This window comes from Barbus barbus (assembly GCF_936440315.1).
Source record: "Barbus barbus genome assembly, chromosome: 49".
In the NCBI taxonomy this organism is placed as follows: Eukaryota; Metazoa; Chordata; class Actinopteri; order Cypriniformes; family Cyprinidae; genus Barbus; species Barbus barbus.
Genome location: NC_136727.1, coordinates 17,051,855 through 17,076,487, shown reverse-complemented (window position 1 = coordinate 17,076,487; position 24,633 = coordinate 17,051,855). Strand labels below are relative to the sequence as shown.

The 24,633-nt window shown below is 37.8% G+C and overlaps 1 protein-coding gene across 2 annotated transcripts in view; it reads left to right on the top strand.

The window, feature by feature from the left end:
• LOC306867781 (poly(rC)-binding protein 4-like) overlaps positions 1–24,633 on the top strand; it is a 95,253-nt gene that overhangs the window by 52,798 nt on the left and 17,822 nt on the right. For both annotated transcript variants that reach the window (XM_079413652.1, XM_079413651.1), the window contains exons 2-8: positions 2,071–2,250; positions 5,279–5,302; positions 13,232–13,264; positions 14,883–14,999; positions 19,877–20,008; positions 21,458–21,586; positions 22,812–22,886. In XM_079413652.1, the coding sequence (XP_079269778.1) occupies positions 2,143–2,250; positions 5,279–5,302; positions 13,232–13,264; positions 14,883–14,999; positions 19,877–20,008; positions 21,458–21,586; positions 22,812–22,886 (618 nt within the window). In that variant the 5' untranslated portion in view covers positions 2,071–2,142. The remainder of the gene's footprint in view (positions 1–2,070; positions 2,251–5,278; positions 5,303–13,231; positions 13,265–14,882; positions 15,000–19,876; positions 20,009–21,457; positions 21,587–22,811; positions 22,887–24,633) is intronic.

Sequence of the window (24,633 nt, the reverse complement as noted above, 5' to 3'; positions counted from 1 at the left end):
TTTGCTGGCAAAAGGAGCTATAGAGATAGTTCCCCCAGCTCAGAGCGAGTCAGGCTTCTACAGCCGTTATTTCCTCGTCCCCAAAAAGGATGGCGGCCTTCGGCCCATCCTCGATCTCAGACATCTGAACCGTGCCCTCATGAGACGGCCGTTCAGAATGACTACACTGAAGCAGATCCTCTCACAAATTCGCCCAGAGGACTGGTTCTTTTCGCTGGATATAAAAGACGCTTACTTTCACATCCAGATAGCCCCCCGTCACAGACGATTCTTGAGATTCGCCTTCGAGGGAGTGGCTTATCAATACACGGTCCTGCCCTTTGGGCTGGCTCTAGCTCCCCGCACTTTTACGAAGTGCATAGACGCAGCTCTCTCCCCTCTGAGACAGATGGGAATCTGTGTCCTGAATTAGCTCGACGACTGGCTCATTCTACCACAGTCGAAGGCAGAGCTGATAGCCCACAGGTCCCGCCTCCTCAGTCATTTGGAAGGCCTGGGACTCAAGATCAATTTGGCAAAGAGCTCCCTGTCCCCCAGCCAACGAACTTCGTTCCTGGGGACAGTTTTCGACATGAAGGTGAAAGTCGCGCCAGATCGCGTTCTGGCCATACGGCAGCTCGCGGCTTCCTTCAGAATTGGAGTCTTCTACCCACTCAAATCGTTTCAGAGGATGCTGGGCCTCATGGCCTCCGCATCGCCAGTTCTTCGGTTGGGCCTTCTCAGGATGAGACCCCTTCAGTACTGGCTGAAACCTCTAATTCCGCCTCATGCGTGGCGTCATGGACGCATCCGCATCATGGTGGACCAGGCCTGCGTGTCAGCCCTGGCCCCCTGGAAGGACCTACGGTGGTTCGAACAGGGCGTGACAATGGGTTTGATTTACAGAAGGAAGGTTGTTACGACGGCATGCTGAACCAAGGAGCGGATATGCTCTCTCGGAACAACGTCCCCTCCGAGGAGTGGGTGCTCCACCCACAGACGGTTCAAGAAATCTGGCGAATCTTTGGCAGGGCAGAGGTCGACCTCTTCGTCTCCAAAGACAACTCTCACTGCCAAATTTTCTTTTCGAAGAGCAAGGACACGTTGGCCCACGAATGGCCCAACCTTTTTCTGTATGCTTTTCCCCCGATTGCTCTGATTCCTCAAGTAATCAGGCAAATCAGGGAACACAAGCACAAAGTGCTTCTAGTGGCCCCACTCTGGAAGAACCATCATTGGATCTCAGAGCTATCTCAGCTGCTTATAGTGGCTCCGTGGACCATTCCCCTGAGACGAGACCTCCTCTCTCAGGCGAACAGAACGATCTGGCACCCCCAGCCCGAGCTGTGGGACCTGCATCTATGGGCACTCGATAGGAATCAATAGATCTCCCCGAGAATGTCCTAAATACCATTGAACAGGCTAGAGCCCCGTCCACGAGACACCTCTGCGCCCTTAAGGGGTCAGGGCATTGAGAATTTATATCGAGCGTTCCGTGCCCTTTAGGCAATCGGAACAACTCTTTAATTGCTTTGGCGGCCGCACCAAAGGGTCTCCGGTCACAAAGCACAGGATATCTCGATGGTTAGTTGACGCTATTGCACTAGCATACTCCTCCCTGGGCCTCCAGTGCCCCATTGGAGTGAGAGCCCATTCCACTAGAGGTGTGGCCTCTTCCTGGGCGTGGTCTAGTGGTGTGTCCATGGCAGACATTTGTGCAGTGGCCGGCTGGGCTTCGCCATCCTCGTTTGCCAGGTTCTATAACTTGGATGTCCCGGCCTTATAGGCTCGGGTTCTCTCTGCTTAAAGGGCACACACCTATCTTAAGCGGTCCCTTCAGGCATTGTCTGATTCTTCAAGAACGCTCTTGGCCCCATTCCTGGTGCTGAGGCTGTAGCGCCGCTGACGAGCCATTGGTTCGTTTTTATTTACTGCACGAACCAATGGCCGTGCAGTCACACTGTGTGATTGAAAAAGTCTTCGGTCCTCGGAGAAAAAGGAGTTTTTCCCAGTACGCAGTACTCGTTCCCGTATCTCAGGGAACCGAGGTTTCGTTAGTAACCGAGTACGTTTTGTGTGTTGTCGTTCCAGAGTGGTGAGTGGAAGGAGAGAGTCCTGCCTTTCCCCCTCCCTGCCCATTCCATCATCCGAAGAGCATCTTTCATGCGTCTCCCTGGGCCTGAATCCCACGTCAGGATGAACTGTGAGCAGGATTTTGGAGATGGAGGCATGAACGTCACTCTAACTCTCCGGCTGCTCATGCACGGCAAGGTAAACTCGCACACTTGCACCACAAACATTCAGTGTTCTCAGGGCAAGACAACCCTGAGAGAAGCAGCATGATGTTTACATTTTGAAATGTTACCGTGCTCTATACAGAAACTTCTTATGAAAACTGAAGCTGGATGATTATGTTTACTATTTACCTTAGGCTCAATGGTATTTTGTTAGCAATGTAGACTAGTTTGTGTGTCACAAACCATTAATACAGATGTATTAACATAATCTCTGATTTAACTTCAGCATCCATAGTATTGAGAAGTGTGATTTTGAATGCGTTATTTTGATTAAAATAATGATTCAACTGTTCATTATGTTTCCATCATTATTCGAAAATGTTCACTGAAGTTCCCATATGAGATTTTACATATTAAAATAAAAATAATAATAATAATGTAGTTTTTGCAATAAAAGAAAAAAAGTTTGTAGGTCAAAGATAAAAAGTATTATTTTATTTTATTTATTATTTATTTTAATCTTTAAAAATCAAAACAAAATCTGTTTTTCCGCATACATTAGAATGTGTCCCATTGTCAGTCCTCTGTCGTGTGTCTTGTGTTCCCGCCTCTTGTGTCCTTATTTGGTTTGTTTCCTGTCCTTGTTAAGTGTGATTATTAGTTAATTCCTCTCAGCTATGTTTTAGTAATTATCTATGATTAACCTGTGTATTTAAGTCCTGTCTGTTCAGTTAGATTGGGTCTGGTCTACTCGTTACTCCCCGGTGCTTCTGTCTGTATCTACCTTGCCTTGTCTTGCCCTGCCTTGTTTGGAGTCATTAAAGACTGTTATTTGAGTTTACACCCTCGTCTCATGTTCCTCGTTCATCTTTGCTGTGTGCACCGTGAAACTCATTCATTAATTTATTTTTTCTGAGCCAAAATAATGACCGTTATATATTTTGCCATGAATTACAGAAGACGCCCTCTAAAATGACATTTAGTGTAACAATAGTCCATATGACAAAAAAAAATATATATATATATATATAGTCAGGCATATTTATAAAATAAATCATTACATGACATTAAAAGAAACAGTGTAGCCACCAAAAATACTAGTTTATTGTATTTTTGCCACTATCTTTCAAACCACTAGGTTTGACCCATTTGTCAGCAATACGTTTTTAATCATTTAAAATAACATTTTATTTGATCACCTTTTCTTCTATATATTTTAATGCGTACAGCTCAGAATAAGTATAAATATATGTTATTCTGAATATGATGGAACATTATTTCACCTCTATTTTAACAAAAGTTATTTGAATCATTGAACTAATTGACACTGATTTCTGTGTTTAAAATAACTTTTGTGAATTTAAATCAATGCGGACACCTAAATTGGGATGTCTCATCTTTGACCCAAGTACAGTAAAAAAATTATATTGCTGTTTATTGTTGGGTTTTAATATACTGTTGGATTGGATGATTAAATATATCTTTAACGTGATAAATATCATTCTTGTGTTAATTTAGTAGAAAACCATGTGAGAATCATCCCACGATTATTTCCTACTAGATTCTTTGATGTCTTTTACATTTCCTAAATGTTTTGAATCTGCTTGACTTCTCTAAAGTTCTTAATAAACAATTGGTTGTAGATTTCATTGCCATGTCATTACAGTGTCAACATGTTCGTTTAACTGTCAGCCAGCTGCCAGTGACAGATTTCCACCCACATGCCTAGAACTCCTTGATATTTCTCATTTGCATATTACTAAAAAGGAATGAGTCATTAAAAACAGTCATGAAAAACCAATGAAAACATAATGAACCGTTAATAAACCGCCACATTTATATGATTTATGTGCCAATTTACCTTAATTCTCCATCAACCGATCTTCCAATGAAGATAAACACAGAGATCATTCAAGACTTAAGTGATGCCTTTCATTTTTTGGCAGTTTAAAACTCACATCCTTGCTGAAAACTTTACGAGAAACTTTGGTACATGATATCACAATACCGTAATTGTCAGTTAGTATGATCTAATTTGTACACTTTAGTAAAATCTGTTTACACCCAATCGTACAAAAATGTACAAATGAGTACAAAATTAATTTAAATAAGCCACCAACTCGCCAAAACTTACAATAGTTACAAAATACCAATAGAGTGTGTTGAGCCACTTGAAAAACATTACAAGAAAGTGCATTGGAGTTTCGCAAGTCATGAATGTAATTTTAATGCCCATTTGTCAAGCATACTTTAAAGTCAACATGAAATCAATGCACATTTTTGGTCTTGTTGTAAATGGTTAATCAGTGTATGCTACTCTAAAGAAGAAAAACATTTTGCTGTTTAATATCTAATAAAAATGAAATGTGATTAAAAATGATCTAACATGCTCCACCTTTAAAATGGCTTCACAACAAACTACCATACACTCTTAAAAATAAAGATTTCAAAATGGGTTTTTCACAGTGATACCATACAACAGGGGTCCTCAACTCTGGACCTTGAGATCCACTTTCCTGCAGAGTTTAGCTCAAACACACCTAACAAGCTAATCAAGGTCTTCAGGATTGCTACAAAGTTGCAGGTAGGTATAGGATCTCGAGATCCAGAGTTGAGGACACCAACCATAGAAGAACTATTTTTGGTTCCCCAATGAACCTTTTTGAGAACAGAACCACTTTTTCTTAGAGTGAAGAACATTGAAGAACCTTTTTTCCATAAATGGAATGGAAAGGTTCCATGGGTGTTAAAGGTACTTCATAGAACCACTGATGCCAATAAATAACCTTTGTTATTAGTTTGTATAGTAACTTTCGCAATTCAATCAAATCCCGATGGATAAAACCAAGTTTTGTTCTGAAATATTGTACTTTTTGGTCACATAAATCAAATGGGTTATGAACACCATATTGTCTTGACTTTAAACCCAAGATGGGACATTTAAAAGGTACCAAGTGCCTACCTCCAGACCCAGCCTACCTCATCAAAACCCACAGACGGATGGGCGGGGAGTGAGCTTGATAATCAATAAGCTGACATTTGCTTTGTTTCTCTTTTCCCAGGAGGTCGGCAGCATCATAGGCAAGGTGAGAGAATCTCTTTGTTCCTGTTGTCCCTGCTGTTGACTTATTAGATTTGGTGGCTGCGTCTTGAGATTTTTTTTTGCTATTGGGTTTGTTTTTTCCTCTATATTAGATTGTTCTCACAATCTTTCTCACAGACCTTTAGGACACAATCCAAAAGCCCAGATTAGAAACCTACAGAATGTATCACTATATGACTTGATGTTTCCTAGCAAATGGCTTGTTAAATGCGACGAGTCCTGCATCTTATGTATTAATGATCTGAATATATTACGCTGTTCAGTTCTACAGCTAGCTCTGTTTATCCCTAGAGCGAGTGCAATTGTCTAAACATGGCAAAATCTCTTGGAGAGGCCCGATGTAGATGTCACAATGATTAGTAAACAGTGTGTCAGCTACTGATGAGATAATTTTTGTGGGATTTTTTTTCCTGCTTCGGCCAAATCTGGGTCCTGGAGCGACAAAACACATACATGCACAAATACACACAGTTGTTGGCATTTCCTTGGCTCCAAATAAATCTCTTGTGACACAAAGCTCTCTTCAGAACTGGCCTACTAATAGGTCTCTGGGCCTTTGCCAGAGTTTGGCCTCAGGACAAGAGCCAGACGGACGGATACAGACCGCTCTGAGCTCCACTGCTGCAAATACGTCTTCGCAAAAACACCAATTCACTCTTTTGTCTTGCACAAAAAGAATTTAAAAATGAAGATTGATGCAGTGTCCTTAAAGTGAATCTTCAGATGAAAATCTTCAGAAGAAGTTTAGCTGCACTTCCTGTTGGAGAAATCTCATCCACTAATAAAAACAAAGCCTATGTCCAACAAGTAGTGCTGAAACATACTCAACTCAAACATGTGAACACAAATGCAAACTTGATTTCATAGTGTGTTCTGTTCAGAACAAGCTTAGCTGCATTTTGTGTAGAAGGGACGGGGGTGGGGGGTGTAGGTTACTACCCCCCCCCCCCCCCCCCCCCCCCACACACACACACACACCTGATGATGGAGGGGGGACCCCAAGGGGAAAATGCAATTTCTACTGAGGGGAACGCAATCGCGATATTTGCCCCCGGAACGCGATTTACTGAGTGGAACGCGATCTGTACGGAGCGGGGATTTCTAACGTGATTTCTTTTTTTGATATGCAATGTTGAAACACTTCTTAAACCTGGAATGATTTTTATAAATCTATTGGTCAAATGCTCATATATATCAATTCATATATTGCTATTGTGTGAATATGTAATCATGTTATCAATAAAAAAGTAAATGCAGTCTGATTATTTAAAAATGTAATTTAATCTAATTACAAGTACTTAATTTTTGTAATCTGAGTACATAATCCAGATTACATAATCAATTACTACCCAGCTCTGGTCTGTGCAGACATGTGAACGCAAGCATTCCCTGCTTAGCAAATTTGATTTAATATTGTGTACTGATTAAAACATCCAAACAACAAATTACGAACAAATTTAGCTGCACTTCCTGTAGCAGGGATTACATCGACCAATAAAAACAATGCATAGCTGGAACAAGCAGTGCCAGAAACAGAATCTTTGCAAGCAGGTGAACGTAAACGTTCCTTGCTACGCAAACTCGATTTCATATTTTGTTCTGGTTAAAACTTTCAAACAACAAATCAAGAATAAGCTTAGCTGCATTTCTGTGGCAGGGATCTCATCAACCAATAAAAAGAAACCACTGCAACAAGTAGTGCCAGAAACATACGCAAGTATGTGAATGCAATTTTCCTTGCTAGCAAACTGAATTTTACACTTTTGGGAATGCAGCAAAAAAAAACAAGTTTGTGCAGCTGTGTGTGCGTTTCTTGCATTGCCACAAGGGGCGCTATAGCTAGCGTATATATTTTATTCTTTGATTACAGATCGACTACTATAAGGACAATGCAACAGTTTGCAGAGAATTTGGCTGAACCAGTTTGCTTAAATTAGTGAAACCATCTACATGATTAGATAGCTATCTGAATCATAACATGTTGATAACTCTATCGCATCCTTAAGTTCTAGGGTTATGCACACTTTCAGTTTGTTGGCCAGGCATTCGTGTCTGCATTTAAATAATTGAATAGAGTATGTTTCTGGCTGTACTTCCCAGTACTGGCAATGTTCCTAAATCAAAGTGTAACATTACTGTATCAAAAAGAAAAAGTTAAAAAGCCTTCATCCTTTTGATGCATTAATTTAAGCCACAGTTCGATTTTTCATCAAGCTAATTTGAATATTATGTTCTCTCACCAAGGACTGAAATCATACACAGCTGTCCCAAGGCTTTTGGGTGACATTTATGGAATGATGATCGTGTAATGCTCAATCACGTTCCAGTATAAGATCAGCTAAATTATGTTTTGACATCCTCGGTTGTCTTCTTTTTCCCTCTCTTGTTTTTTCTCTGAAGCATAGTAAATAAATGAAGGCCTATGGTGTATAGCTCCCCACTGTGAAATCAATAAACCAAGGCTTGGTCTCACAGACATAGATTAAACACGGTCCTAGACTAAATCTGTGCCGTTACCGGTGGTTCTCCATCACAAATCTCCACTAGAGATATTCGTGGGGAGGGGTGGCCTAGAGTCAATTACTATTCGTAACGCATCTTCAGGAGAAAGGAATGAAGGTGAATAGTAAAATATAGCTGCGAGCAGCGATGACGGGCCCAAGCCGTCAGCATACGCCACCCCGGTGGCATCGATAAAACGGTGCCCAGCGAGCACAAGCATCACAGTAACCCTCTGGCAGTTTGGTTTTAAGGGATACGGCAATTAAAGGGTTAATCCAAACCATCAACTCTGTGAAACACACACACACAGAACAACATATAAAACTTTAAATTCTATGAAAATATATTTTTCATTGGTAGTTGATGTTAGTTAATGCATTTACTAATGCTAACAAATGAGAAATTATTATAGTTACCAAAGGTTTTAATGATTTATAAGCATTTTTTAATGATTTATTTTTCCATTAACTAAAATGAATAATTTTTTCTAACACAAATGAATAAAGTAAAAAATATATTGTTAATATTTAATGTTATTTGTGAATTAACCAATGTTAAAAAACAACATTATTTAACTGTTGTTAATTTACATCATTAATAAATATATACCATTTAATGTTGAAATCAATGTTTTAATGTTTAAAATCAATTCCAAAATGTGTTAATATATTAAATTTTAAAGTTTTATCTTTTGAACATGACTATTTTTCTAATATTAAAAATATTATGTTCATTGTTAGCTCATTGTAAGTTCATACTATCAATGAAGAATTAACATGCTTTAAAAAATATATTTTTCATTGTTAGTTCATGTTAATTAATGCATTCCCTACTGTTAACAAATGAGACTCAATTATAAAGTGTTATCAAAACCTTTAATGCTTTAAGCATTTTTTAAGGATTTTATTGAGAAGTTTAAACAGACTCTCTCTCTCTCTCTCTCTCTTTCTCTCTCTCTCTCTCTCTCTCTCCCCCTCCACACTCACTGAACTCACACAGTCAGTCACTCACCCAGTCACCTACCGCACACATTAGAAGCACAGTGACAGGATATCTCTGATAAGTTTTAAAATTTTCTTCTCGCCATAGTGTACTGTAAATTCATGGAATTAATCACATATCCTCAGACTGTCTTGTTCTGTGTTTGGTGTGAATTTGTGGTTTCTGCTTGGAGGTGTATGAATTTGTTTACAGCCCGTTTTGAAAAAAAAAAACACATAAAAAAAAAAAAGCCGACTTCCTGTTGGTCGTAGCTAATGTCTGTAAATTAGAAAGTTGTCCGGCTTAATGTGAACAATTTATGTACCAAGTTTGGTGTCTGTAGCTATCATTATATATATATAATCATTAATAATTATATTCCATTTAATGTTGATCAATATTAATTCCAAAATGTGTTAATATATTATTAAATTTTAAAGTTTCTCTTTTGAACATGACTATTTTTCTAACATTAAAAATATTTTGTTCATTGTTAGTTCATTGTAAGTTCATACTATCAATGAAGAATTAACATGCTGTAAAAAATTATATTTTTCATTGTTAGTTCATGTTAATTAATGCATTCCCTACTGTTAACAATTGAGACTTAATTATAAAGTGTTATGAAAACCTTTAATGCTTTATAAGCATTTTTTAAAGATTTAAAAAAAACAGACCCTCTCTCTCTTTCTCTCTCTCACCCAGCTCCTCAATCCACACAGTCACTCACACAGTCACTCACACCCCACCCCCACCCCCTCACTCAGCTGCAGGCTGACAGGGAACTCTCACTCATAGAAGCATTGTAACAACTGTCTGATAGTTTTTAAATTTTCTCCTCTGCATAGTGTATTGTAAATTCATGAAATTAATCACATATCCTCAGACTGTATTGTTCTGTGTATGTAATTTTTTATGAAGTGTTTGGAAGCTGCTCTTAAAAGATAAAAAAAAAAAAAAAATCTCTTTTTTACTGTAACTTTAATAAATTGCCATTAAATCATCGTTCAAGATATCCTAAATCCGTCCGCAATTTAGCATCTTCAGTATTTTGGCATCATGAGAAAAAATGTTTGGTGTGATTTACGTGTTTCTGCTTTGAGGAGTATGAATTTGTTTACAGCCCGTTTTAAAAAAAAACCCACATTAAAATAAATATAGCCGACGTCCTGTTGGTCGTAGCTAATGACTGTAAATTAGAAAGTTGTCCGGATTAATAAGAACAATTTATGTACCGAGTTTGGTGTCTGTAGCTAAAACTAACCCCCCCATTTTTGACAAAAGGTGGCGCTATAGAGTGCCTCTTCCACGCCCGTTTATGAGGTTTTTCCAGTGTCTAACTATCATTAAAATGGATATGTGTGTTGAGTTTCATGACATTCTAAACATGTTATCTGCCTCAAAATCACCAGAAACGAATTTTCAACTTTGACACGTTGCCATGGCAACATAATTTTAGATATCAATATTCCCTTCACAGTTTTACATCGGCCGTGTTTTGACATTATTCTGGTGAAGTTTGAAGCAAATCGAGTAAAAATAAGATGCTGAATTCAAATAATTTTGAAAACGACACACTTCCTGCAGCCAGTTGGTGGCGCTATAACTTTCAGTCATAATAGTCACATCTATCCGATCGGCATCATACAACGAACAAACCACTGGAGTTTGATCAACATCATACAATGTATGTGGACGTTATTAGGCATTTCCTGGGTCTCATTTTTCGCCATAACTTCATCGCCTCGCCACGGGCAAACCGTTCGACATATCAAAAATATCTTCGCAATTTAGCGTCCCCAATGTCTTGAGATCATGTTCACCGAGTTTGGTGGCAATCGTATGGAAATCCTCAGAGGAGTATATCAAATTCCAGAGCATGCGCTTTTTAAACAGCCCTGAATAGCCGACTTCCTGTTGGGCGGAGCCTATGACATGCTGCGCGAAAGTTGTTCGGCTCAATGAGTTCTATATGTGTACCGAGTTTCATATGAATACGTGCAAGTATGTGTGAGCTATACATCAAGCTTTCTGACAATTTTCCAGGGGGCGCCGTAGAGCCCCTGTGCCACGCCCGGGTCCCAGCCTCAGCGGCGTCCTAATGGCCGCAGGTTCCAACGTGCGTGCCAATTTTCGAGAGTTTTCGGGCACGTTAAGGCCCCCAAAAGTGCCCGGATGATTGAAATAAAAAAAAAAAAAAAAAAAAAAAAAAAAAAAAAAAAAAAAAATAATAATCCTTAGAAGAACAATAGGGCCCTGCGCCTTACTGGCTTGGGCCCTAATTATAAGCAGTAAGAGAGCTCAGCCTCAGTGGACAATGTTTAATTTGACCTAAATGAAAATGAGGCCTCGGAAGTGACTGGAAGTGCAAGTGTTCAATGGTCTTCATTCATAAAAACACAAGCAGAACAAATTTCTTTGTTCATGCTGGCTTCTTTGTTCAATAAGCATTCTTGCTTAAACTGTTGCAATGAATTGAAATTCGTAATATTTATTTATTTATTTATTTTTTTTTAATGGATGGTATGCACAGAATATTTAAAAGATGAAAAATAATTATGGAGAATCAGTAAATTATAAATAATGTATTGCTATTGTGTGAATATGTAATCAATAAAGTAACTTCTGTATGATTATGAGTATTTTAAAATTACTTAAAGTACTTAATTTTTGGAATCTGATTACATAATCCAGATTACATGCAATCGGTAACTACGAACAGAACAGATTTCTTTGTTCATGCTGGCTTCTATGTTGAAGAACCATTATTGCATAATATGTTGCAATGAATTGAAATTCGTAATTGTTTTGTATGAATGGCATGCACGGAAACAAGTTTTTCTTGGTTGTATTCATAGTTTGTTTTAGTTTTTTTGGTAGTCAAAAATTTCTACAATTCTGAATTTATTTGTCAACAAATAATTAATAATAAAATTACGAAAAGCTTGAAATTAGATATTAATATAATTGGGATGCAATTATAGGTTTTATTTATAGTTTTTATTTGAGTAATTATAATATACAGTTCTGGTAATTTTAGTTTAGCTTTTTAACATCTCTATATATTTATATATAGTATATCTAATTTTTATATAGGTTTTTTATTTCAGTTTTAATTTTAGTGGTTTTAATAGAGCAAGTTAAATTAAGAGCATATGAAAAAAGTTTTTTTGGCAACAAGCTGAAATGAAATACTTTTTACACGTTTTGTTTCAGTTAATGTTGATTTTATTTCAAATAACATTGAGTTAGTTAACTATAATAACCCAACATTGTCATTGATGAATAACAAAACCCCAAAACATTTTTGTCAATCATTAAATGATTTAGTCATTAAATATGCATTTGTAATGTTTCATTGGCTGAATGATCAACACACAAGTATGACATATTTTAACAAAATCCAAAGTTCTGTCATGAAACTCTAGATGGTGCAGTCCAATAGATCTAACTCAATTGGACATAATGACATCATCACATGATGCAGCTGATTGTTTTTTTTTTTTTTTTAGTTTCAGCAGCCAATGAGCTTGCTTCTCAACATTCAAATACTTGGCTAGTGCTTGCTGCAGCATTTGCAGCACGCTTCAGAAACCCTCCACCTTCCCCAGCTCCACCTGTATAGATCTGCTATGGGGTGATTCATGTATGCTACATATGGCGGTTATTCATATATGTTATCTATGCAGTAGCAATATTTCTTACCAAAGCCTCCCGAGAGTTGTCATGATAGAAATGTACTTCTGCAGCCTTGTTTTTGTTCATTTATACATGGATTCAACTCTACAAGGGACTGGTTAAGTTATATGTAGGTTATTTAATAAGCATCTGCACACACTGCTACATGCATCATAGTTTGATTTTTTTGAAAGAACTTTGTGGCATACAATTTTATTCGTATTAAGGCTAGATATATGAGATGGGTGGTCTTGAAAATGTCTCATCTGAATTGTCAATTTCCCTGATAAATTAAAACCACCCAAGCCTCGCTTCACCACTGTTATGACATATCCAATCATCCTTTTAGCCCCTCTAAAGACAATGAAACTCCTGTCAAGCGTGCAAAAGCAGGTCTCAGGATCTGCAGTCATGACTCTGCCGCACACGTTAGCTTCTGTGTTGGAGAAAGCGAGACACTATCTGAGGCTATCTAAGTGATTCATGGACTATTGATTCCCTAGTCAGTCCAATTGCAGGGCCTTCGATTGGAAAACCTGCTCCCCTGAGGCCTATCCATGCAGATGCCATATTGCTGTGTAACGAAGCAGAATTGATATTAATTTGAGCTATCTGTTCAACTAGTCAAACTCACTTTATCCTCCGCTATAAGCCATTGTGAAAGACAGTCACCCTGGGAAAACAACATATCATGCAAACAAACGCGAGACAAAGGCATTGTGTTTTATGATCTTTTTTTTCTCCCCTACAGAAAGGAGAGACTGTGAAAAGGATAAGAGAGGAGGTAAGCTACATGCTACTCATAAATATTGTCTTTCTCAGCTCCCCAGCATGCATCATGCACGCAGAACAGACGGTATTCCTTTGAAGCTAGTGTGGCACTACACCATATGGTTTTTTACACATAAATGTGGTTCAATGCTGGAAAAAAGACACTGAAACGCCCTTACATCCCACATACGTCCAACAGTTGATGTCCGCCACATTAAAGCTGAAAGACTGCAGAAGACATGAATATTTAAATGAAGCCTTTCATCTCAAGGGCGCATGCGGCACATGCGGCGGACTCTAATTCATTAGTTTGATATGAATGCGTTGGTATTTTCAAGGTAGTTGCTAATAACAATAGCTTCTGGATAAAGAAGTGGGTTACCAAGAAGAAAAACCCAGGAGTGGGTGAGTGTGTCCCTCTGAGAATAAAAAAAACATTTTTTTTTTTTTTTTTCCTGACACTAATGATCAGTAGAAATTCTTCCTTGTCTCTAGGTCTCTAGCTCACATGAACCTCTACCTAATGGTTTTTGCTCCCTAACAACATAAAATATCGAAAAGTTTGTGTTTTTTCAACCTAATTAATGGTTTGGGGGGTGGCAAATGTGAACGCAAGCCTGCGCATGAGGCATTCTCTGTTGCATTAGTTGGGACACCACAGGGGTCAATCCTGGGCCTGATAGATGTCATAAACAGAATAAATTGCCACTGGATGTTTTTTATGCTGTTCTGTGCTAAAGTAGCTTCAAGAAAGAGTTCTTCTTGGGGAAAAAAAAATAATATATATCTAAAAATCTGTCATCATGTACTACCCTGTCACACCAAATCCATATGACTTTCTTGTGTGGAATGTAAAAAGAGATATTTTGAAGAATTCTCACTTGCATTTGCATGCATTTGTGATTAGATTGATTGATAGAGAGATCAGTTTAAATGAAGCTGACAGTCAGAGCCCTGCAGGAGAATGAATCATGCAGCTCAGTCCAGATCTCTGCTGGAGAGATCCACACATTTGGACAGAACACACAGATACGCATACCTAACATAAGGCCTATGCGGGCGGAACTAGTTTCCCTGAGGAGGTCAGGTAAATGTGTGTTTTACAGATGTACTTTGTGATTTTAATCCCATCTGAATCGAGTTTTTCGTGCACAACCCTGTTTAAAAAAATACAGAACAAATTGCCTACTATTTTCTTGAGCATCCTCTGAGAAATCTAATCCTGTCTGGATAGAAATGTCTTGTGGTATATATTTTTTTTTACAATGCAGAATACTGTAACTAAAACTTTTTTTTTGCGGTGCTTTGTGCGCCTTCCTTATAGATTAAGGTGTTTTTGCCAATTTAGAGTAAAACAAAATACAAAATATGTGGTTCAAGTACTGCTGGCATCCTACCTGATGTAGAAAGAAAATACATTTTTATTCATTTATGTGCCTAAAATGTACACACACCTCCTGCATATTTCATTTCTGAGGTTAAAATACAATAAACGCAATGCAACAACGTTCCTATGCATTTGAGCAGAACTACTACTAGAGAAAATGCATAATATTTAGTGTATTTACTCCTCTTTCCCCTTTATCAACTTTCCATCCATTTAATGTTGCTTTATTTTTCCATCCTTACAGAGCAGTGCACGTATCAATATCTCAGAAGGCTCATGCCCGGAGAGAATCATCACCATCACGGGTGCCACAGACTGTGTGTTTAGAGCCTTCACAATGATCACAATCAAACTGGAGGAGGTAAGTACAGGAAACCACTCTTACACGCTGAGCAATAAGCATAAAATATAATAAAAACATGAATGTTATTGTGCCAATGTTAGAGAAACAGTCCCATAAAAAAACAGTCAAACTGACCTTATTAGTTAAGACAATAATGGAAAATGGATTTTTAAAAATGCTTATACCTTGGAATAATTACTTAATGCTGTTAAATCTACTCAAACTTGTCACATCGTCAACAGTCTGTGCAAATAACTGATGTTTGTCAAATTTGAATGAATTCCAGTCAATTTGCAGTGACAAAGCTGTCAGCACGAACGCTTCTTAAAGAAACAGTTCCCCAAAAATGAAAATTTGCTGAAAATGTACTCACTCTCTGGCCATCCAAGATGTAGATGTTTGTTTCTTCATCAGATTTGGAGAAATGTAGCAATAATGAACTTGCTCACCAATGGATGCTCTGCAGTGAATGGGTGCCGTCAAAATGAGAGTCCAAACACATAATAAAAACATCACAATAATGCACAAGTAATCCACACCACTCCAGTCCATCAATTAGCATCTTGTGAACTGACAAATCCATCAAAACGTTCAACCCATTGCTTCCAGATAAATAAAAAATACAAGTCCTCTCTCCATAATATTGTTTTCTCCAGTGAAAAAGAGAAATATGCACAGATCAAGAACTGTTTACGAGCGAAAACAGTCTGAAAGAGTTCTAAACAAATATTTGGTGGATTTTGATGTGAGATCACTATTTTGGCCTAGAAGTAATGGTTTAAAATGAAACAAATCCATCAAGATGTTGTTTGTATAAAAAACCCATCTAAAGTCATGTCGATAATTTTTTTATCAGCTGTTTGGACTCTCATTCTGTCGGCACCCATTCACTGCGGAGGATCCATTGATGAGTGATGCAATGCTAAATTTCTCCATATCGGTTCATATGAACCAACAAATTTTTCAGCACATTTTTATTTTCATTAAAACGTTCCTAGTCTAATTGAGCTTGTTTTAATAAAAGAGAAAAAATAATTACTTAATGCTATTCAAAACCTTTTTAAATTGATCGCATCGTCAACAGTCTGCAGATAACTGACTTGTGCAGAAACTGAATGGTTTCCAGACGATTTGCAGAGATAAAGCTCTCAGGATGAACGCATGAACAGCCTTTAACTCTGCATGTTTGAATTTCAGCAATTTTGAGACATGGTTTGTAAGAACAGCTGGATGAAAGAGTCGTGGGTAGTTTTCATATACCGTCAGTTGGTCCCATAGCAGAGGGGTGCCTATATGTTGTAGGATAACCTCAGAAATATAATTTGAGCCCCTACACGTTACATTCCCTTGCTGATGCCAGTGAACGATTGCTGAAAAGAGACATACAGCTCTCTGAAAAAAAGTGGCTTTTGAAGCTGATGTGTGTCATGTATTTCAAATACTTTCTCGCCTGACAGCAACGTTAACTCAACCAATGGCACGAGTCTGAGGTCTGTATTTCCGAGCAATAGCACTCTTTAGCTTAGTAAATTGGGAGGAAATGAAGGAAATTTTAAAACAGTTGAAAGTAAGCACTTGAAAATACCCAGTCATTTATAGAAACATACATACGTATGCGTCCCACATCCATATTTTTATTAATGGCATCAGTAGGGTTATATAACTGCCAGTCAATGAGGTGTGTATGTCTGCCTGCAGCATGTCAGCGCTACACCCACCAAGTAATAATGAATCTTCTCACTCCTGCTAAATCCATTATGTATTTGATATCCTTTCATAGCAGGAAGGGTGCCATTCATTAAACATCTGTTAGGAATCTCCCTGTCCTCCGCACAAGCCTGTTTCCGTACCCATAACGGAAGAGTCACCATAGAAACCCCTGAGGTGGTGGCGGGGTTCGTTTATGCCGAGCATATGATGAGCATTACTGGTTGAAGTTCACAAGGAGCTCGATTAAGGACTGGGCTGGCTTTGATCCAGAATGTTTTTGCCTGCTCTTTCAGTCAGCTGAGAACATGGGGGACCTCTAAAAGCCATGTTTCAGAGTTTCGGATGATATATGACAGAATAGACGAAGAATTTCAGAGCTTAGGGAGAAGACTGTGAAAGTCTAGACTAGAAAAGAGTTTGGGTTTTTAAAGCTAAAAATTCACAAGTAATGCCATGAGACACTAAGACACTAGGTCTTATTCACTAATAATTCCACATGGTTTTATGTGCAAACATTTTGGCAGACGATGTAAAACTGAATATTAATATTGTACAAATTCACATTATTTCTTATTTCCGTGTAATTTAGGCATTCCCAAACTTTTTAATTTTTTTGTCAGTCAAACCTTTTTCACCTAATATATTTACCTGAGATTTTTTAAATAAATATTTTAATAATTAAATATCACATTTGCATGTTCACAGTTCTCTGATGTTGGTTAATGTTCACATGACATGCAGGTACACAAATTAAATATATATATATTATTTTTTTAGTAAGTGGTTTATTTTAATTCGTTGTTTTTAAATTATTTTAATTTTACATTTTTTATGATCTAATTAATTATCAGCTTTTCATTAAATCCATGAACCCCCTTGTAGTTCCAAAACTTAGTTGGGGATACCTTGACGTAATATAATGTTTAATGCACTTCATGTAATAACAACAAATGAAATATATAGTATATTTCTTACTCTTTGTATTCATATCAATATAGTTTAAGATTATCCTATTTAAATCAATGTCCTATTTTCATTTTTATCAGTAACAGAACCCTGTTTAAATATAAAATAATCATGTTAAAATAATAAATATAAAACTCAATGCATTCACACCAGAAATCTGCCATGATATAATTTTTATTATTACAAGATAATTAAATTTATGGTAATTACAAAGAGCACGTTACACATTGAATTAAACAAGAAATTTAAGCAGAAAAGTATTTTCTGTAAAACCTATATTTACATTGGAGTATTTAATCTAATGTATTATTTACAACTTAAAAAAAAAAATTATAATAATTTATCATGATAATTTTAATGCTTGAGGTCCATATCCACATAAAAAAAAAAAAAAAAAAACCAGAATGTTGTATTGTTGCTGTTGATTCGTGAAGGCACAACAGAAGGCACTTGAATCTTGCTTTGCTTTAGAAATTGTTTTTGACTTCACCCGCATGTTGTCAGCCCTGAGTTGCTGTTGCATATACTTTAGATTGCAGCTTTTAAACTGCTCCTTAGTTTCATCAGATCAAGAGCCTTTACAAATTGTCATAAATTCTGAGCCAGGACCCCCTTACTCAACAGCTAATATGCAAATAAGACAGAGTCAATCTGCTGAGAGTAATATCTAAATTGATATTTTATTATCCAGGAGGGTTGTTAAATGAGACGAGAGGGATGAGGGGTAAAGGCTTTGTGTGATGTCTTAAATCAAGAATGAATCAGGGGAGTGGACATCCTTTAGTCACCATTATAAAGAATGAGGCATATTAATATCACTCCTAATTCCACTGAGAAAAGACTACAGAGGGCCACAAAGAGGCACTGGGAACAGAAAGAAATAGAGAATATAATTTCAGTCAGACATTTGGATATTCTTTTCCCCAGCATCGGCAAGAAAAGATGCAGAGTTTTCTTTTTTCCACCCTCCCCTTTGTTCTCTGGAGGTTTCAGGGCGAGACGTTGAAAGAACACAACAACAGCGTCTCCAAACCCCTAGCGCTGATGGAAACACTAAACAGAGAAGAAAAAGACCCACTAGCTCTGCTTTCTGAGATGCCACTTGAGGCGTATTCATTCGACTCACGTAGGTGAGGTCTGGGTTGATGGGCAGAGAGACAGCACACGCTATTTACATTTCAAACCCGGCAAGATTCCTGCTCCCCCTAATTGATTGCAGCAGTGGTGGGCCACGATTCGGGCTGATATTTATTACCTGGTTTAATTAAAGAGAAAGCCTCGGAAACTACACTGGGTGAATAATGGATGCTGAATCTGATTTCTTGTAGTGACAGGAATATGCGCGTGGAACGCTAGTTGTCCTCTACTTAAAAGGATAGCTCTATAACCATAAGAAATTTCTGAAAAGCCAAGATGTGCTTTTTTATTGGGGTTCTGTTTTTGCACTTTGCGAATGCATGTCACATCTCTATAGAGACAAGTGCGGACAACAGGTGGGTAAATATTGTTTAATTTGGTCATAAAAATCAATAGGTGTCTTCAACGGAGGTGCAACAGTGTTCAGTCAGCTATAACCTTTTGATAGCGGGGCACATCGATCTGCAAACTCTGAATAGGGAAATTGATTAAAGTGGCTTTGGTACATTTCATCAGATTGCAATCAAAAGCCACGAAGGGTCATTGCTGCACAATGGCATTTTCAAACCTTGGAACAAAGAACGTACGTTAACAATCCTTGTGAATTATGAGGACAACCTTCAAAGGGGAATCACCAGATTAATTCACAGCATGCCACAAATCTTGTTGAGCAATGCTGTTTCATGTTTACAACCAAGCCTCTGATCTCTTACCTGAATCAGGTAACAAATAACTGGTGCTTTTTTTTTTTTTTTTACTTTTGCTCATTTACAGCAAAATATGGGAACAGTTGACAGCACCCATTTCTTGTTTGGAAAGGCCCGAGTTATTCATTCCCTTTAGAAGTAGTCTTGGTAGCATGAGGATATCATAGGGCCAATTCCCTCCGGGGGTAACCTGGGGTTCATTCACTTGCTCAAGGGTGCAATAGTGATGGATACCCAGTATACTTACCAGACCAGATCTTTAAGCATGGTTCCAAACCACTCTGAATCAAAATCCGTACTCTTTTTAAAGATGCCATAAAAGCCACAGCACAACTTTCAGTTAACACGTCATCTATTCTATATTTGGCCCTCAAGGACTTGGCTGCTCTTGTGGCGAACGGCACAGTCACCAGTAAGCCTCCAGTCACGCTGCGGCTGGTCATCCCGGCCAGCCAGTGCGGTTCCCTCATAGGCAAGGGCGGCTCCAAAATCAAAGAGATCAGAGAGGTGAGTGCTTTTCCATATTCCTATCTTTCTTTTCTCCTCCCCAGGACATCCATGTTAGGACTGCTTGCTCCCTTGCATATTTCATGGGTTTGGATGCCAGTAAAAGCCCATTTATTTTACATTTATGGTCTCTGGGCTGTCAAGATGGTATGAGGTAATGGTGAATGGTCTGTCATGCTAAATTTGGAGTGTTCCGTAATGCAGTTGCAGGGGGTGTGGGGAAGGTTGTTGGAGTTGGGGGAATATCAAGTGCGTTAAGCTAATCAAAGCAAGAAAGTAAGTTCTAAAACGGGGTATGTTTAGGTGTTGTTGGGGGCTTTCAAGTCAGCAGCACCAAGTAAACACAGTGCATCTCAATGTATTAGTCCTACCCTCTTGCTTCACAGGGTTTGTTTAAGCAACTCTTGGATTAAAGGGTTTTTCCACCATGGTTTTGATTATAAATGTATGTGTATTTGGTGGTTTTATCCTAGCAGTACTTAAGGGGAAAATTGCTAGACGTTTTCTAAATCTGGCAAACTGTTTGGAACATTCTCAAAGAGAAATATCTAATTACAGTAAAGTTAAAGGGATAGTTCACCCAAAAATGAAATGCTGTCATTAATTACTCACCCTCATGTTGTTCCAAACCTGTAAGACATTCGTTCATCTGCGGAACACAAATTAAGACATTTTGATGAAATCCAAGAGCCTTCTGACCCTCCATAGACAGCAATGCAACTACCATGTTCAAGGCCCAGAAAGGTAGTATGGACATTGCTAAAATAGTCTATGTGACATCAGTGGTTCGACCACAATTTTATGAAGCTACTAGAATACTTTTTGTGCACAAAGAAAACAAAAATAATGACTTTATTCAACAATATCTTTTCTTCCGTGTCAGTCTTTGACGCACATTCACGATGAATCCATGTGGTGCAATTAAGTCATTATTTTTGTTTTCTTTGCACACAAAAAGTATTCTCATAGCTTTATAAAATTAAGGTTCAACCAATGATGTCACATGGACTATTTTAAAGATGTCCTTACCACCATTCTGGGCCTTGTCTATGTAGGGTCGGAAAGCTCTCGGATTTCATCAACAATATTTTAATTTGTGTTCTGAAGTTGAACAAAAGTCTTATGAGTTTGGAACGACATGAGGGTGAGTAATTAATGACAGAATTTTCATCTTTTGGGTGAACTATCCCTTTAAGGTTTGGGTTAGTCCTCATTTTCCATTCCCTAGATCAGGGGGGTCCAATCCTGCTTTTGGAGGATCAAGTTCTTAATGAACTCCAACCCTAAATAAAGACACCTCAACCTAAACATGCTATTGAAGGTTTCACCTGTCAGACAGGTGTGTGGGAGCTAATCTCTGCATGAAGCTGGCTCTCCAGGAGCAGGACTGGACAGATCTGACCTAGGTAAAACCGTGTACTAATGATCTGTTCTTCCTTGGTTTGGCAGAAAACAGGGGCTCAGGTACAGGTGGCAGGAGATCTTCTGCCTAACTCCACAGAGAGAGGTGTGACGATATCTGGCAGTCAGGATGCCATCATCCAGTGTGTCAAGCTCATCTGCACTGTAATACTGGAGGTAATTTGACTCAGAGCAAATCCATTTGGCTTCATTAACACAAGATTTTTATGCATGCATTGGCCTTGAAAAACTGTTGTGGATGACTATTGTGTGATATTCCTAATCTGTAAGACTTCAAAAGCTTCTGTGATTCAAAGACCGCATACTGGTTTTCAGTTTTAGCTTTAGTGGCGTTGATAAATGGATATGATAAATTTCTAGAGCCTAAACAGATATTTTTATTGCTTTTTGCATGTCAAATACTTTTCCCAAAGATACTTGATCTAACTAACTGCATGTTAAAAATCATTACAGTAATGATTAGTGAATGTGGTCTCTCAGCTCTCACACAGCGTGAAATGCATTAGCTCTCAAATGGGTTTATTTGCACGTAAATGGTTGAGAAAAAGAGTTTATACTTTTTATTCATTGGGATTGTGCTGAATGCGTACTGCTCGTTCTGTTTCATTTTTAATGGACTGGATGAAGGACAGATTGTTGACGGCTACTCTGCCCATTTTAGGAATCCTCAGCTGTCTGACTGCTCCAGGATGCAAATTATGCTAAGTCACCCAATGAATATTTAAAAAGATTTTTTTTGTTTGGTTGAGCAATTGTGGGGGATGTGCTTCACTGGGTTTTCATCATGTTGGCCTTATTCTGACCTCTTAATCGAATTATATATGAGCAGGTACAGTCAGTTATCGGCGTACTTATGTTTTATTTTATAAAAGATGTCCTTCAGGCCCAGATGAGACCTTGTCTTGGACTAAAAGGCCAAGAGTGATTTCAGAGTCATTTTGTAAATGCATTTTTATTCCTTTTTTGAAGTTAAAATGTAGGTTTGAACTACAGACTTGTTATTCTACTCAAAGAAAACATGCTCAGGGCACATTTTCAGCATTGCAAGTTTTCCATTTGAGGATATCATGAGCAAGCATTAATAGCATTCTGAAATAATTTGGCCAAATGACTTCCTGTGAGAGGATAATGGTATGCTTTTAAGTGATCCGATGAAGAGCCAATCGATAAATGTTGCATTTGTGCACCGTGTCAGCATTTCCAGTCATTAAGATAATATGACCAAATGACTCTGCAATTGCCTTAGGTAAGAGAAACCTCGATTTGTTTTAGACGTTTCAGTGCGATTGCCGAATGAGCCGAGAATGATAGTCAAAGTTTAATATTGAGGGTGAATCTGTAAAGTTCTGAGTTAAAATTAATAATTGTTGTATGTTTGCAGTCTCCTCCAAAGGGTGCTACGATTCCGTACCGCCCCACTCCTGCTCCAGGCACAGTTCTCCTTGCTGGAAATCAGGTAAAAATACACACAAAAATGGCAAAACATATGGTTATTTCATCAACCATACTAAGTGTCCCACTTTTCTTATAAAATCCAGAACACTTAAAGGTGCATTACAAATGAACAAAAATCAATTAAGTAAAACGAAACAAAAAAAATCTGAATCTGTCTCCTTGTCTTGCACCCTTTCTGATCTTCTAATGATACTAACCAACAATTTGAGGTCTCGGATGAGGTTTCGCAGGAAATGTCAATTTGTCACATCCATAGACATTTGTAGGATTGTTTATTTTAAAACAACTGATTTCAATGAGTCAAAATATATTATTTATGGATATTTATTTTTTGTCTTATGAATTTGACTTTTTTAGATAGGGTGTACCTGTGTACCTCTGCAAGTAACTAAGAACCAAATTTAAAAAGTGTTAAAGGAATAGTTCAATAAAAAAAAAAAAAAACATTTTTTTTTTTTTCAATAATGTACTCACCATAGATTTAAACCTGTATTACTTTTGCCTTCTGGGGAAATTTGACATATCCTGGCCACTCTTTTTAAAATTATGAAAGTGAATGAGTTGTCAATCAATAAAATGACAAAACAATCACAAAAGTAGTCCACAAATAGTCTATTATATTCCAAGCCAAATGGTGACAGAATTTCATTTTTGGGGGCGAACTATTCCTTGTTCACACTGCACACAAATCTGATTTGTTTTTCAAATCCAGTCTTCAGGACTGGCTGTCTAAAGTGACAGTTTGCAAGGAATGAAATTGGAATCCATTTGTTCAGACAGTATAGTCAATGTCTGGTACAGCTACATCGATTGTGACAGTCATGATGTAGGTGTCATCATGATCCCAAGAGAGTTGTTTCTTTTACAGTTGAAATTAGCAAGTTGTCAATGTGGATGTCTATTATGGCTTCTCACCATGGAGCTAAACTTATAAGATTTGCAGTGTTTAATTGTATGAATGCAAGTAATTTAAAGTATGAATGTATTTAAATCAGGTTTTGTTTTTTTGCAGATCAGTCTAGAAATAGTGTTTGTACACACACACACACACACACAAGCATGTGTGAACAAGGTTTAATTGTCTCAAATATAACCCTCATAATTAGTGCCGAGATCAAGCAGATCCAATTAAAATCACCAAAAACACAAACCCCACCTGTAAATATGCTGTGTGCACTGAAAATACTTAATATTCAGTTGACTTAATATTGTAGAGTTTCATAAAGCGCCACACAGCTGACAGCATGCTGCCTCTATTTCCTTTAATAAAACGTGTCTGTCCATCAATGAAGGGGATTGGTTGGGACAGTCTGTGTTTATGAAATATTTCTAAGCTTGTTTGCTGTGTTCTCATTAATGTCATGGACTGAAGTCATGTAAAAAAAAGTATTGCAAACATGAATAAATACATCTAAGGTTTAGTTCCATGTATTAGGTTCTGTCATGCAGCTAATATCACATTGTGAGAAATTCTTACAGCCTCAATAGACCTTATTCAGTGTGAATGGCATGTTTCATTTGGCACAAATGAAAATGGGATTCAGGAATGGAAGTAGAAACACAAGCTGAACAAATTTGTGTGTAAAAAGCGTTCCGAGTCCCAGTTTTGTCGGATGATATATTTTCAATGCTTCGACTAAATTTATTCGTCAAACCATTCTTAAGTTGTCGGATTTAATGGCCTTTACACAAACTGTGCTTCCATCCTTCACAGCCTTGTTTTCGTCCCCATCAAATGAACTATGCCG